At 44.9% G+C, this 14,391-nt stretch overlaps 1 protein-coding gene and 1 non-coding gene across 4 annotated transcripts in view; both read left to right on the forward strand.

Moving 5' to 3' along the window:
* Nucleotides 1-1,755: 1,755 nt before the first annotated feature.
* Nucleotides 1,756-1,887, forward strand: LOC115894430. The gene has a single exon (XR_004054550.1). It is a non-coding gene; the product is annotated as a U8 small nucleolar RNA (small nucleolar RNA).
* Nucleotides 1,888-10,505: 8,618 nt separating this feature from the next.
* The window catches only part of REEP1 (receptor accessory protein 1), a 125,836-nt gene continuing 121,950 nt past the window's right edge, over nt 10,506-14,391 (forward strand). For 2 of the 3 annotated variants that reach the window (XM_030921237.1, XM_030921236.1), the window contains exon 1: nt 10,514-10,685. In XM_030921237.1, coding sequence (XP_030777097.1) covers nt 10,654-10,685 — 32 coding nt within the window. In that variant the 5' untranslated portion in view covers nt 10,514-10,653. Of the gene's footprint in view, nt 10,686-14,391 lie in introns of all 3 variants that reach the window. The other variant, XM_030921235.1, reaches the window with a different exon arrangement.

Below are 14,391 nucleotides of genomic sequence, written 5' to 3' on the forward strand. Positions count from 1 at the left end.
CAGTGGCATGATCTGGGCTCACTGCAACCTCCGCCTCCCTGGTTCAAGCGATTTTCTTGCCTCAGCCTCCCGAGCAGCTGGGATTACACGCACCCACCACCATGCCCGGCTAATTTTTTTGTATTTTTAATGGAGACAGGATTTCACCATGTTGGCCAGGCTGGTCTCCAACTCCCGACCTCAGATGATCCACCCACCTCAGCCTCCCAAAGTGCTGGGATTACAGGTGTGAGCCACCATTCCCAGCCCTTCCTCCTAATTTCTAAAGCTGCCAGTAAGCCCCCAAAAAGTTACTTTGTCCTTATAGGTTCTCTGAACCTGAAGGTGAGAATTGGCAGCAGGGGTGAGGCTATCTGAAGGAAGATGTCAGAGTTGCCATTGGATGGGGACATTGGCAGGAGCTAAGCCCTGTGGTTGAGAAGGTTCTTGTCCGTCTGAAGCAGCGTGAGTCAAACACTCTGGAGTGGGCTCCAGGAGAGGCTGGAGGCCGGGAGACTGGTGATAATGGAGCTTCTTTTGGGAAAGCAGGGAGAGATTTTAGGATGTGAGCCATCAAGAGGGCCATCATGTGGAGTAGGACACCTGACTGCTGTAGGTGAGGACCCTGGAAGTATGCACAGAGGGTCTGTCCCAGCCTTGGTCTCTCAGCATTGCATCAGATATTTGGATAGAGGCATGAATGATAGTTGTTGGGGGCTGAGTTGTGTCCTTCGTTAAGAAATGTTGACATCCTAACCCTCAGTACCTGTGAGTGTGACCTTATTTGGAAATAGGATCTTTGCAGATTAATTCATTAAGATGAGATCATACTGGTTCAATTCAAATTCAATCACTAAAATCAATGACTGTCCTTATAAGAAAGCCATGTGGAGATGCACAAGGAAGACGAGCATGTGAATTCAGAGGCAGAGATTGAAGTGAGCCAAGGAATGCGAAGGGCTGCCGGCAACCACCAGAAGCTGGGAGACCTAAGGAGCGATTATTCCTGGATCCTTCAGGGGTACGTGGCCCTGCCAACACCTTGGTTTCAGACTCTCAACCTCCAGAACTGAGAGAGAGTAAATTTCTGTAAATTTCTGTTGTTTTAAGCCTCCTACTTTGTGGTAATTTGTTATGGTTGTCCATTAGCAAACTAAACAGCAATTTATCCTTCTTGTAGATGAGACCCTGCTGGTTGCCTACCCAGCTGCCATTCACCCATTCTCCTTGCATCAAAACCCTGAGTTTGTTCAGCATCACACAAAAATGTGCTCAGGGAGGGTGGCCCGATACTTGAGGGAAAATGAGTGGCCCAAGTAAGTCAGAGTACATTCATTTCCCTTTGCCAGGGATTGTGGAAGGGATGGCCCTCGACTCTGCTCTGGCCTCTGAAATGTGAGGGAAAGTCTGTGGGCAGCCTCCAGGCAGCACTGAAGGAAAGCCTCCTCTGCCTTCATTCCCGCCTGAGAGATGGTCATGTGAGGATTTACTGTCTGCAGCCGCTGAAGCCCTGGCTCAGCCATGACAGAAGGTGACTCAGGGCGGTGATATTGTTGAGCTGTTAAACCCAACCTTCAAATGGACTTCTTGTCATGTGAGAAAGATGAACTTATATTATTTGGTTGGATGTGCTGTTACTCACAGCTGAAGACAATCTAACAGGCATACTGGTCATGATCATTAATACCACCAATAATGGAATCAGGGTTCAAAATAATCTAAGACCGAAAGGCTTGCCACAAATAAAACAGACAAACTGGAACAGGAATAAATGCATCGTCAGGTGGGATAATTCTTACCTGTTTCTCCTTTTGGAGGGCAGATAGAATAGGCTGATAGGAGATGCATGAAACATGGTTTCATTCTCTGTGTAATCAGGACTTGCAACACCGATTACTCCTTTCTGATTCTCCCTGAAAAAAAAAAAAGGAATAAATGTAAAAATTTTGTATTAGGGATGAAGACAAATTGTTCTATTAGGATAAAATATAAATGAATATATATTTAAAAATGCTGTATGTCAAAAATACCATGGATAAATTTAAAAGAAAAATTACATACTGGGAAAATTACAACACAATGAAATATGAAAGTTTGTTATCCTTATACAAAGAACTCCTGCAAACCAATAAGAAAATGGCAAAACAAAAACAGAAACAAAACAAAACAAAAAACCCACACATTTCAATAGAAAAACGGTAAGGAATAAGGAAAGGCAATTCCCAAAAAAAAGAAATTGAATTAATCAATTAGATGAAATTCAACTTCACTGAATGCAGTAGAGGATGCAAATTAAATACAATAAAATACACAGGGGCATATTCAGGTTTTGTGAAGCCTGAAACTTAAAAAAATGTGGGAGCTGGGTCTTCGAAACTGTGATTTCAAAACTAAGTGTGAATAAGAATTTTATTTGGAATAGGAAAATAAACCACAGCAAACTATAATGTTTCAAATGCTAAAAAAAAAAAAACCCACAAGTGTCAAAAAACAGCAAAAATAACGTATTTTTATTAACTGTCTAAGACTGGTTTATAACTTTTTTCCTATATTCTCTGGATGCCTACACTTTCATCATTTCTTCATTTGACAACAACTTTGTATTGCTATTTTATGTACAGAGGATAAAAATATAATTTGTCCTAACATAGTTTATTGAACTATATTTATTCTTATTTAGAGTTGAGATTCATAAAACATATGACTCCACACATAGATTTGCTTGCTGTTTGTAACACTGCTATAGGTTTGTGCTTTATAAAGTCAGACATCCTAATATGTTCTCTTTCACATCATGCCCACAAAAAGTTAAAAAATAGATGTAGTGCATTTGTAATGGTCTATATTGCATTATGGAGTATATTCCTAAAAGAGGAGAACCATTTTGACTGGGTGCAGATGAGAACTGAACGCTCCACTCATAATTTTCCACATCTGATGACTGGAAGAATAGATACAGACTAGATGCTGGCTCTGTACATTTCAAACTGTGTTTCTCTTCTACTCTCCAAGCAGTTCCAGGACCAAGGCTGCAGGCCACGATCATAGTATGATACAATCTTTAGCTATGCTTATGGTGTTGTGGAACTGAGTGAGTCAACACAGTGGGCAGTAGGAATGTTCTGGGGAACGATTCCTTTATGGAGGAGCAACCATAGCTAAAAGGGACATAGAAATCACTGTAGCTCCATACATATGTCCCACCAAACTTTAAATGTATTTTCAATTTCATCTTAGCCAACTTCCAAAAATGCCTCCAGTCACTTGGATAACACTCAGCACAAGGAGAAGTGTGATTGAGAATTAGAAAAAACAGCTGCCTTAACAGATTTTAATAAAAATCTTTAATTTTGCACATTTTACTAAAGACATCTAATCATATTAATACACTGCTAGGGTCATTCCCAGGGTCCTAATTAGATGTCCTAAAACATAAGCTTTATCTTCATAGTAAATCAACTCTGGGTGTAGGTACACTTGATGTTGAGTTTCCATATCAATGTAAATGTTTAAGGCAAAAATTTGATACAGTAAAAGATGATATGGCCCATAATGGTCTAACACAATGAGCTCTTCCTCAGGCTGTGGATCAGATCATTTTCCATTTTTGTTCATTTCCAGTTGAAGCAGTGGAGGTGCTTAGGATCACGTTGTACAAACAGTATGGATGTGTGAACACTAGAATCACACACTCTGTGTGTGTGATAAAGAACCGAGGTCTATGGGGGAAACAGCAGAGCCACCTCTCCAGTATCAACAGCTCAGGGCTTCTTCTCATGAAGTCATGAAGTGAAAGGACAAGCAGAATCCCTGTAATACAGGCCATTTTCCTCTTTCTCTTTCTTTCCTGACCCCTTAGTACATAGAGTTTAATTCAAGTGAGTTATTGATTGTGTGATGAGACTTTACTATAGGACATGTAATACTTATAATTTACAAAAATTAGACCAAACATTTCTGAAACTTTTTGGGAATGTAATTTAGCATTATGCATCAAAAGCCCCCCAAAAAGTTCATACCCCTAAAGATTCAATTTCTAGGAATTTATCCTAACTAAATCATTATGAACATATTAAAATATATAGCTACAAGTGTGTTCTTTGCTAAATTATTTTTAAAAGTTTTTTAATTTTTAGAGAGGGGGTCTTGCTTTGTTGCATAGGCTGGACTGAAACTCCTGAGCTCAAGCAGTCCTCCTACCTCAGCCTCCCAAGTAGCTGGGATTACAGGTGCAAGCTACCATGCCTGGCCCTAGGTTTTTAATCAGGAAAAATTGAAAATGATCTATTACTATATGGCCAATGATATGGAATTGTTTAAATCAGTTATAGCATATTTACACAGTGGAATACAACACATTGGTTCAAATGGCAATGTAAAGAAATGTGAAAGATCTACTTGAAGAAAAAATTAAATGCTATTAAGAGCATAGAAGATAATTTGTATAAATGAAAACAAATACCCTGCTCTTGGATAGGAAGACAAATACTGTCATGATTAATTATTAATCTAAAAATTAACCTCATCTCAATTAAAAATAACAATCAGAATTATCAAAAAATGAGATAATATGACTGTAAAGTCTAGTGAAATTATAAATGGCAAGAATAACCAGAAAAATTGTAAAAGAAAGTGAAGTAACTATCTCTACTGAATAGTAAAATATATTATAAAACACTGGAGTAATTAAAACTACATCCATTCATGACTGGATGCGCAGAACTGAACAGAGTCTAGAAAAACTAGACTCTGACGTAATAAGGAACAGAGTATATGATAGAGATGACCTTTCAACTTAAAGGAGAAACTGGTGGCTTGTTCAATAAATTATATTAAGACAAGTAACTAACTCATACGCTAAAATTAATTCCAGATGGGCTGTTAAATAAAAGGTATAAAATTAAAATTTAAAATGTAAAGGCAGATGCACAGAAATATTTTTTAATTTTAGATTTTTAAAAATTAAGAAAAATTTTAAAAATATGTATATTTAGTATAGCGGAGGCAAATAGTATATATAAACCAATACAAAGCTCACAAGCCATAAAATATACATAAAAATGATTACATAAAATTTTGAACATTTTAAAAAGATGTCATAAATAATATCTGAAGGGAAAATGATAACTTGAGAAAAACATTTCAATGTGGATGACAGTCAAAAGGCTTATTTCTCAATATATGAAAACTTTTAAATAATAAGTAAGAATAAGGCCAATAAAATCATGGTTATCCACAACTACAGAGCTTCACATAAGACATCATAGAAAAATATGCTTTCTATTTTTTTTTTAACTTAGCTTTACTGATGTATAATTTACATACAACAAAACCTGCCAATTCTAAATGTAAAGTGTGATGAATTTGTTTATGGTTGGTAATTACCACCACAATCAGGATATAGAATTTTTCCGTCACCCCAAACAGTTTCCTCTTGCCCTTTTACAATCAGTCTCCTTACCCAATCCCGGATATCTGGGAACCACTATGTTCTTTTGGTTACTATGGTTTTGTCATTTCTAGAATTTCATAAAAATGAAATTATATAGTATGAGTCTTTTGTATCTGGCTTTTTATACGAGAAGAATATAACGCCCCTGCACTCCAGCCTGGGGAACAGAGCAAGGCTCCATCTCAGAAAAAAAAAAAAAAAAAAAGAAATTGTCAGACCAGTTTCTAAGGTTTCTAAGGTTGGAGCATTGGGGGGAATCATTCACCAAAAAAAAAAGTAGAGCGTTCTTCCCAGAAGAAAGGGGAAGGGTGTGAGGCAAAAGTAATTTCCACTTTTTTTGAAGTATAGAAAACCATTTTTCAAAGTAGTATCATTTTACAGTCCCACCAGCAGCATATGAGAGTTCCAGTTGCTCCATATCCTTGCCAGAACATGAAATGATCAGTCTTTTTCATTGTAGCCATTCTTAAATGTGTGCAGTAATATCTTCTTATGATTTCGATGTGTATTTCCCTAATTAATGATCAATGATGTTGAACATTTTTTTCGTGTACTTTTTGTTTTGCCATTTGTATTTTTTCTTTGGTAAAATGTCCGTTCAAATATTATATAATTTAAGGTATTTATTTGCTTACTGCATTATTTCTGTCATTTCATGATCTGTTTCTACTGGTTGATTTTTCAACCTGCTTACAAGTCATGTTCTTTGTATGCCTGATAATTTTTGTTTGCATGTTGAACGTTGTGAATTTTACCTTTTTGGGTGTTGGGTTTTGTAGTTGTTTGTTTGTTTTGCAGCTAATTTTGGACTTTTTTTTCTCTGAGCACAGTTAAGTTACTTGAGATCAGTTTGATCCTTTCGAAGATTGCTTTTAAGTTTTGTTAAGGCAGGACCAGGTAAGTGTTTATTTTAGGGCTAATTTAGCCTCCCCCTGCAATTAAGATGATACCCTTCTGTGGACTGTAGCCAATGCTTTGTGTATAAAAGGTCTCTGTTTTGGCTGCTATGAAGACAAATGATTCCCAGTCCTGTGTGAGCTCCAGGAATTGTCTGGCATCCTGCTTTCTGGTAGTTCTTCCTGTGGCCTCACAGAATTTCACCCATGCGTGCTCAGGACAGTATTCAGCTAATGACTTGAAGTGACTGCTCTGCAGATCTCTACAGCTCTCTCTCTAATCATCTCCCTCCACTCTTACATTCTGCTTCGCAAATTCTAACCACTTTGGCTTCCCTGGACTCTGATCTGTGTCCTGTGTTCTGTGAAATTTCTGGGATCTGTTTGGGTTCTCCATCCCTACAGTGATGCCCGGAAACTGCTTTGAGACAGTAAGCTCGGACGTAAGACTCACTTCATTTGTTTCTGTCCTCTTAGTTATCACAGTCCTGTACTGTCTGTTGTTCAATGCTTAAAAACTGGTGCTTCTTGCTGGGTGCGGTGGATCACGCCTGTAATCCCAGCACACTGGGAGGCCGAGGAGGGTGGATCATGAGGTCAGGAGATCGAGACCATCGTGACTAACATGGTGAAACCCCGTTTCTACTAAAAATATCAAAAATTAGCCAGACATACTGGCGGCTGCCTGTAGTCCCAGCTGCTTGGGAGGAGGCTGAGGCAGGAGAATGGCGTGAACCCAGGAGGCAGAGCTTGCAGTGAGCTGAGATCACGCCACTGCACTCCAGCCTGGGCGACAGAGCGAGACTCCGTCTCAAACAAACAACAAATAAACAAAAACAGTTGCTTCTTTTTTTGATCCTGTTTTTCTAGTTGTTTGCAATGGGAGGACAATTCTCATGGCAGCCAATGCTTCATAGATGAAAGTGGAATTCTCTTTTTTCTATTTTCAACTTTAAAAATCCCAAGGGAGATCGTTGGCCCAGTTTCTGTTTGGTGATTACTCATAAGCCAATCAAGGTAGTGAGGATATCTAAGAAAATCACAGTTTCTAAGGTTGGAGTATGGGGAGACTCATTCCCCAGTGAAAAACAGAGAATTCTTCCCAGAAGAAAGGGGAAGGGCACAGGGTAAAAACAGATGAGAGGCATCTACTATCAAAGCAATTCTTACGAAAAAGAACTTGAAGTCAAGCAACTGTTAGAGCTGTAAGAGTTTTATTGTCTAGAAGGTGGAGTCCATTCCCTGGCCTCATGTTTTCCAGAGCCAAGGACAAACAAGAGGAGGTCCATGATAGAGAGATACAATAAGTGTAACAGTTACATGGAAAGAGGCAGAATGCAGTAAAAAAGCAACTTTCTTTCTTTCTTCTTTCCCCTCCTCTGCCCATCCAAGTCCGCTCTATGGACAAGTTCTTTCTCATCCCTTGTGAGAAATATGGGGTTGGTCTCACTAGTTTTCTGGTCCTCTTCAGCTAACAAAAAGACCTCAAGATATTTTAACCCCATAAATACTTTCATTTTGGTAATTTAAATGCTTAGTCCTGTGCAATAGTCAAATCTGAGAATTCTACTTATAGGGAGTAGGGAACCAGCATGTGGTTATCTTCTCCTTTATTTTCCCACCAACAGGGTCTCTTTGAACCATAGCCCATCCCCTCCACCGCTCCCCCTGCAAGATGGGTAATAGCCTTTCTGACTCAGGGAGTATAGGTGAGGGGTATGGATGGAGGGAAAGGGAGGTCTCAGGAAGGTCCTCTGTGCTGGGTGCTGTCCTGATCTAGCTTTGGTGTTCTCTCTGCCTAGTGAGTATGGAAAGCTTTTCCCTGTGGAGCATTGTTTTACCCACATAACCTTACCTTGAGTGAGATATGGTGGGGTCAGACACAGATCAAGAAGAGAAGCTGGAAAGCGTTTCAGAGCTTTTTATATCCACAGTTTCCTGGAGAGATCACAGCACACCATGCAGGGCCACTCAGGGCCAGGGTCTGTCACGGAGAGAGGGAGAGAGGGGAATTGTGGACAAACACCTTTATCATGGTTTCTGAGGGAAGGAAAGGGTGAAATAAGGCAAGCAGATATAGGACTGGCTAATTTGGATAATTTCAGTGGGTTCTGAAGCACAGGGGCTGTAACAAATCGTTTGGTGCCTAGCCCTGGGGCAATTAGGGCAGGTGTACAGTGTCCCATGTGAGAACCTGCTAACGGAAGTGGTTGGGGGTGTGGGGTTAATAGACTGCTGGAGAAGGGGAACTGACCAGCCTCCAGCCAGAGCCTCAAAACTGGGTCAAGGCAGCATGAAAAACTGCTACATTACAGCTATGTTATGGGTTCTTTGGAGACCTGAGATATGAGAGCATGTCTCATCTGCAGTCCTTTTGTTGTCCGTGAAGTGTTTCTTCTGTCTATACAGGCACACACACGCACAGATTCTGCTATACCTGAGGGTACTAAGCTGTCTCCCGCGCTTCTCACATCTGACACTGAATTACACATGACACCATCATCAGCAAAGGACAGGGCACTGAAAGCACCACGCAGAACCTGAGCTATTGGAGGGTGGGAAAAGCAGCAGCAGAGCCAAGGAGTAGAGGACAAAGCGTTTCCAGTGTAACAGAATAATGTACTATCTGGGGCCGGGTCTAGGGTGAGCAGAGTGAGGTGCTCAGTGACGGTGCAACATTTAAGAGGTGCCATAAAATTCAGCAATTAGGCCGGGCGCGGTGGCTCAAGCCTGTAATCCCAGCACTTTGGGAGGCCGAGACGGGCGGATCACGAGGTCAGGAAATCCAGACCATCCTGGCTAACACGGTGAAACCCCGTCTCTACTAAAAAACACAAAAAACTAGCCGGGCGAGGTGGCGGGTGCCTGTAGTCCCAGGTACTCGGGAGGCTGAGCCAGGAGAATGGCGTAAACCCAGGAGGAGGAGCTTGCAGTGAGCTGAGATCCGGTCACTGCACTCCAGCCTGGGCGACAGAGCGAGACTCTCTCAAAAAAAAAAAAAAAAAAAAAAAGAAATTCAGCAATTAAGATACATAATAGGGCCTGGCGCAGGGGCTCACTCCTGTAATCCCAGCACTTTGGGAAGCCGAGGCGGGCAGATCACGAGGTCAGGAGTTTGAGACCAGCTTGGCCAATATGGTGAAACCCCATCTTGTATTTTGTATTTGTAAAAATACAAAAATTAGCTGGGCGTGGTCGTGGTGGCGCGCGCCTGTAATCCCAGCTACTCATGAGGCTGAGGCAGGAGAATCACTTGAACCCGGGAGGCGGAGCTTGCAGTGAGCCGAGATTAGGCCACTGCACCCCAGAGCGAGACTCCGTCTCATAAAACAAAAAACAAAAAACAAAAAACAAAAAAACCGTAATAGTTAATATGGTATTTTAAAAAATACGTAAAAATGTTTATATAGGGTGCACAAGTTCCCTTTTGCCTAAGACTTCAACGTGGCTCAGCGGGGCACTGGTGCTATGCAATCGCGGCTTCTAGTCTCCTCCTAGGACTAGGAGCAGCCTCCAAGGAAAGGCCTTCCCTAGGAACAAGTAGCCCTTCAGCCCAGCCTTGAAGAAGGAGCTGAATCAAACCAAGGCAGGACCACGAGGCATGGCGTGTACAGACAGGGAAAAAAGAAACAGCAAATATTTGAGTCCAAGATGCCCGGAGGGAAAAGAGCTAGAAGACTATTTGGGGGAATGGTCTTGGCAACACGGTTCCAGGCAGGTACCACGATGATATAGGGACTCTGTAGAATTTTAAGTAGGGAGGCAAGCGCCCAGGTTTGTTTCTTATGCAGAAGTGCTCAGCAGGGGACAGTCTGAAGAGGTTAGGTCTGGATCCAGGTAAACCCTTTATGAGGCTAACGCACTATTTGAATGAGGGATGACAGCATCCCACCTAGACAGGTGCAGACAGATTCCCGAGGTCCAAGTTCGGACCTCAGTTTCCGTGCTGGAACGCTGAGGGTCCCTGCCCTGCAAACGGGGCCGCCGCAGGGTTCCCTTGTCTGGGCCGATGCCCTGGGGCGCGCGCAGGACCCGCCCGCCTTCAGCTGGGGGCCCGGGCTAGCGGGGCGGGGCGGGCCCGCGGGTGCCCTGACCGGCTCACCGCCCAATCGCTGCGGCCCGTCGAGCCCCGGGGGGCTGGGGCCGCAGCCGCCGCCAGAACGTGCCGCGGCTGCGCCAACGCGCGAACGCCTGGCAGGGCGGCGGGCGCGCTCAGTCTGGTGGCGGCTGCCGTGAGCGGACAGACGTGCCGGGAGCGCCGCAGCCACCCGCGCCGCCCGCAGCCTAGCCGAGCCGCGCCGCCCGGGCCTCGCCCGCCCGCCCGCCATGGTGTCATGGATCATCTCCAGGCTGGTGGTGTAAGTGGCCTTCTCCTGCGCGCCCCTCCGTCCCCTCCCTCCCCGCCCCCGGCCCCCGGCTGCGCGCGGCCCTGCAGCGCCCGGCCCCAGTGGCTCGGGCTATTAATACCCGGCGCAGCTAAATTTAGCAGGTACAGTAGCCACCGAGGACGCCTGCGAGCGGACGGGCGGCGCAGGACGCGGCTGCTGCCCAGGAGGCTGCAGGAGCTGGCGGCCGCTTGCGGGGGGCTGGGCCGGGACAGCGAGGGCTGGGGCGCGCGGGGGTTCCGTGGGGGCTGCGTCTCGCCGTGCCCCGGCCGCTTTGTTCCCCAGCTCCGTCGATTTGCAGAGGCCCCGAATGGGCGCGCCGCGGGGACACGCGTCTCTCTCCTTTGGGAGAAATGTGCGGTCGCCCGGCGCCGCGGCCCGCCGCCCAGCTTTTGTTAGGTGGAAAGGACAGCGCAGACGAGCCAGGGGCGCTGCCTGGAGGGTCAGCGCGGAAAGTGGGGAGAGACAGAGGCGGGACTCCCAGTGGGGTTGGAAAAATCCTCCTTTTTTGGTGTCTACATCGACAGCGGCAAAGGCAGGTGGGACATGGGAAGACGCATATGAATCTTGGAGTAGACGCCTGGAGCCCTCGGCTCCGACTCTTTTTGCAGGGGTTTGAGAGACAGGGGCGGGTACCTCCAGGAGTGCATGGGAAATTTTCAAGTGACAGCCACCCGGATGGTGGCGATGACACCTCTCAGGCCTTGCAGGAGAACGCAGAGTCATCTGGGGTGAGGTCTGTGTGAAGTCATTGGGGGTGGGCGTGGGGGCCGATTTTCCCTTTCAAGCCCCAGGACCCGTAGGCGTTTGAAGAGCTTCCCCGGTGGATTTATTCTCCTTTGGAGATAGACGTGGCTGTTCCAGTCCCTGTTCTTCCCTAACCGTCCTGGCCTGAGTCAGAACAGATTTGCCACCTGCTCTAGCTAGCAGGGGCTGAAATGGGTGTGGGGATTCTAAGGCAGGGAGGAGGGTGGCAAGCACCTCGGGCTTTTTCTTTGTCTAAGAACGCGGGGCTCTAGACCCCAGTGATTGTGCACCATCACTCCCCACGTTTTGAAACACCTCCCATCTCCCGTCCCTTCTTTACTGATTTTCCCTTATGAAGTGGATCTCAGCATTGTCTCCTGCCACCATTCAGGGCTTTCCTCCCAAAGCCAGTGTCTGTGTCTCTCAGTCCCCAAGTCATTTCGTGAAGGCCTCGCCACAGCTGTTCCTGACTGTGGGGGGTTTGCGCTGCATCTTGAGGTGGCACGTTAAACATTTGGAAGATTTCTGCCGGCAGAGCTGACATGAATAATACAGGGAAGTGGCTGACACACCTTGCCCTGCCTCATGCCTGACCAACATGGTCTTGCCATCAGGGTGGTGGTTCCTCTCTGGGATCGATATTGCCAGTGGCTTCTGGGGAGCCCTCAGGGTGGGGCTGGAGAGTTGCGTTTGCCTGGCTGGTGGGCTCTCTATAGGTCCTGCTGGGCTGGGAGTGAGGGCATCTGGTCCTGGGTCATGTGACTATCATTAGTTTTATTAGCACCTCCGTCCCCCCCCCCCACACTTTTTTTTTTTTTCATTTTTGTTTTTGACTGTCTCGCTTTGTCCCCCAGGCTGGAGAGTGCAGTGGCACAGTCTCGGCTCACTGCAGCCTTAGCCTCCTGGGTTCAAGCGATTCTTCTGCCTCAGCCTCCTGAATAGCTGGGATTACAGGCCCTCGCCACCATACCCAGCTAATTTTTGTATTTTTAGTAGAGATGGGGTTTCACCATATTGGCCAGGCTGGTCTTGAACTCCTGACCTAGTGATCTGCCTGCTTCGGCCTCCCAAAGTGCTGGGATTACAGGCGTGAGCCACCGTGCCCAGCCCCTCCCCCTTTTTTACAACGGGCAACTGATGAGGGTGGAGAGGAGAGGCATACATTTGGGAGGTGTCTCAGGGACCTGCTGTTGCTTTCTAAAACAACCACACTCCCCAGAACCGAGACTTCAGAGAATTTAAATTATCTGTGGCCTAAGGAGAGTTGATGGGATTTGAGACTGTTATTTCTACCATCAAGTCCAAAAGCTCAGGGATACCACTTATCCCCCAGTCCCTAATTCACTGTAGAAACCCAGCATGAGCATATTGATTATGAATTATAAACATCATTTTTAATAAGCAGTACCTGTTCCGTGAAGACAATATTTGTTCATTACGGGAAAATTAGAAAAGATAAACTGAAAAATCATCCACATTTCCACCACACAGAGATAACTAATAATAATAATGGAGGGCATATTCTTCAAGAAATTTTCCTGTATACATATACGTACATATATTTATAATTCAAGGATATTATTGATTCAGCCCAATATTCTACACTCCACATATCTTGAGGAACTTCTTATCAAGAGGAGGAATACTGTATTTGGAGTCAGAATACCCGTGGTTCAAATCCCAGTTTTGCCTCTTGCCAGAAGATCCCAGTTCACAACTCAGATCACAGCAGATGCTAATCCGCAGCTAGTTCACCTCATGTTGCTGTTGCAAAGATTTCCATGATACTTGATATATAAGTTGCCAGGCACCACGGAGAGCACTAAATCAATGATAAGTCCCTCCTTCTGTCCTCCCCAGGAACCCTATGAGAGGTTATCAGGGGCTCTCAGACTTAATTTACTCCTGCGGGTTTCAAACTGGGTTCCCTGAGGGCCACCCAGCCTGAGCAGATGGGCTCTGGGCTCCTCATCTCTGATTCAACCCAAGCAGTTCCCTTTTTGTTTGTCTTATATATTGGGGTTCTAGATAAAATACAATTCAGAAAAATGTATGTGTTTTACTGCTAATAAAAACAACTGATCTAGTCCTCCCCCTCATCTGTAAAACTGCAGAGGAAATGTGCCTTGCCCAAGGACACAAGATGAGCTGGTAAAGAAAACAGGCTCTGGATTTTTAGTCCAGTCCAGTGCTTTTTCCACCTTCACTCCCCACTGCCAATTGAAAAATTGATCTCTTTCAAGCTCCCTAGACCTCGAGCATGGGAGCATCCTATGGTTTTATCTGCAAGTCGCGTTTTGTGTAAGCAGTCTTTTTCAGTCTTTTTATGGTTTTGTAAGCCTCTGTCACATCAAGGAACATGTAAGGAAGACCTATCACTGTGTTCTGAGGATAGAGAGGGAGTGTCTTCCTGTCTTTGTGTGGTTCCAACCATCCGACCAGAGGTATCACGACAAGCTGATGGCCTCCAGGGACAGCCAACCAGTGCTTGTGAATGTTTCTGCTGCTACTGGCCATGAGCATTTTGAAGAAAGTGATTGTGGTTTGTTTCCCTTTACAACCTCTTTTCCCCTGCCATGGGTCTTTCACGAAGTACCTGGCACCTGAATGGACTGAGTGAAGGTTGGTTGTGTTGAAGGAAATCCCAGGCCCTGGGGACAAGCAGAGTGGCTGACTAGTGCTGTCCCCTGGGGATGGAGGTCAGCAGGCATCAAGATAGGCTTCTGCCCACAGACAAGGCTCTTAGAATGAGGACCAGTTTGAGATGCTTCTTTCGTGCTAGCTCTCTCCTAACTTCCTTGGCTCAGCCTATAAATAATTAAGGAAGAAATACTCAGTGCAATAGCACTCAGAACTTGGTTGATACCTTCATAGGACACAGGGACTTATTTAGGACTTGCCTGCTTGCCTCCTTTCATTTTCTTTACACACA

This window comes from Rhinopithecus roxellana, chromosome 17 (assembly GCF_007565055.1).
Source record: "Rhinopithecus roxellana isolate Shanxi Qingling chromosome 17, ASM756505v1, whole genome shotgun sequence".
In the NCBI taxonomy this organism is placed as follows: Eukaryota; Metazoa; Chordata; class Mammalia; order Primates; family Cercopithecidae; genus Rhinopithecus; species Rhinopithecus roxellana.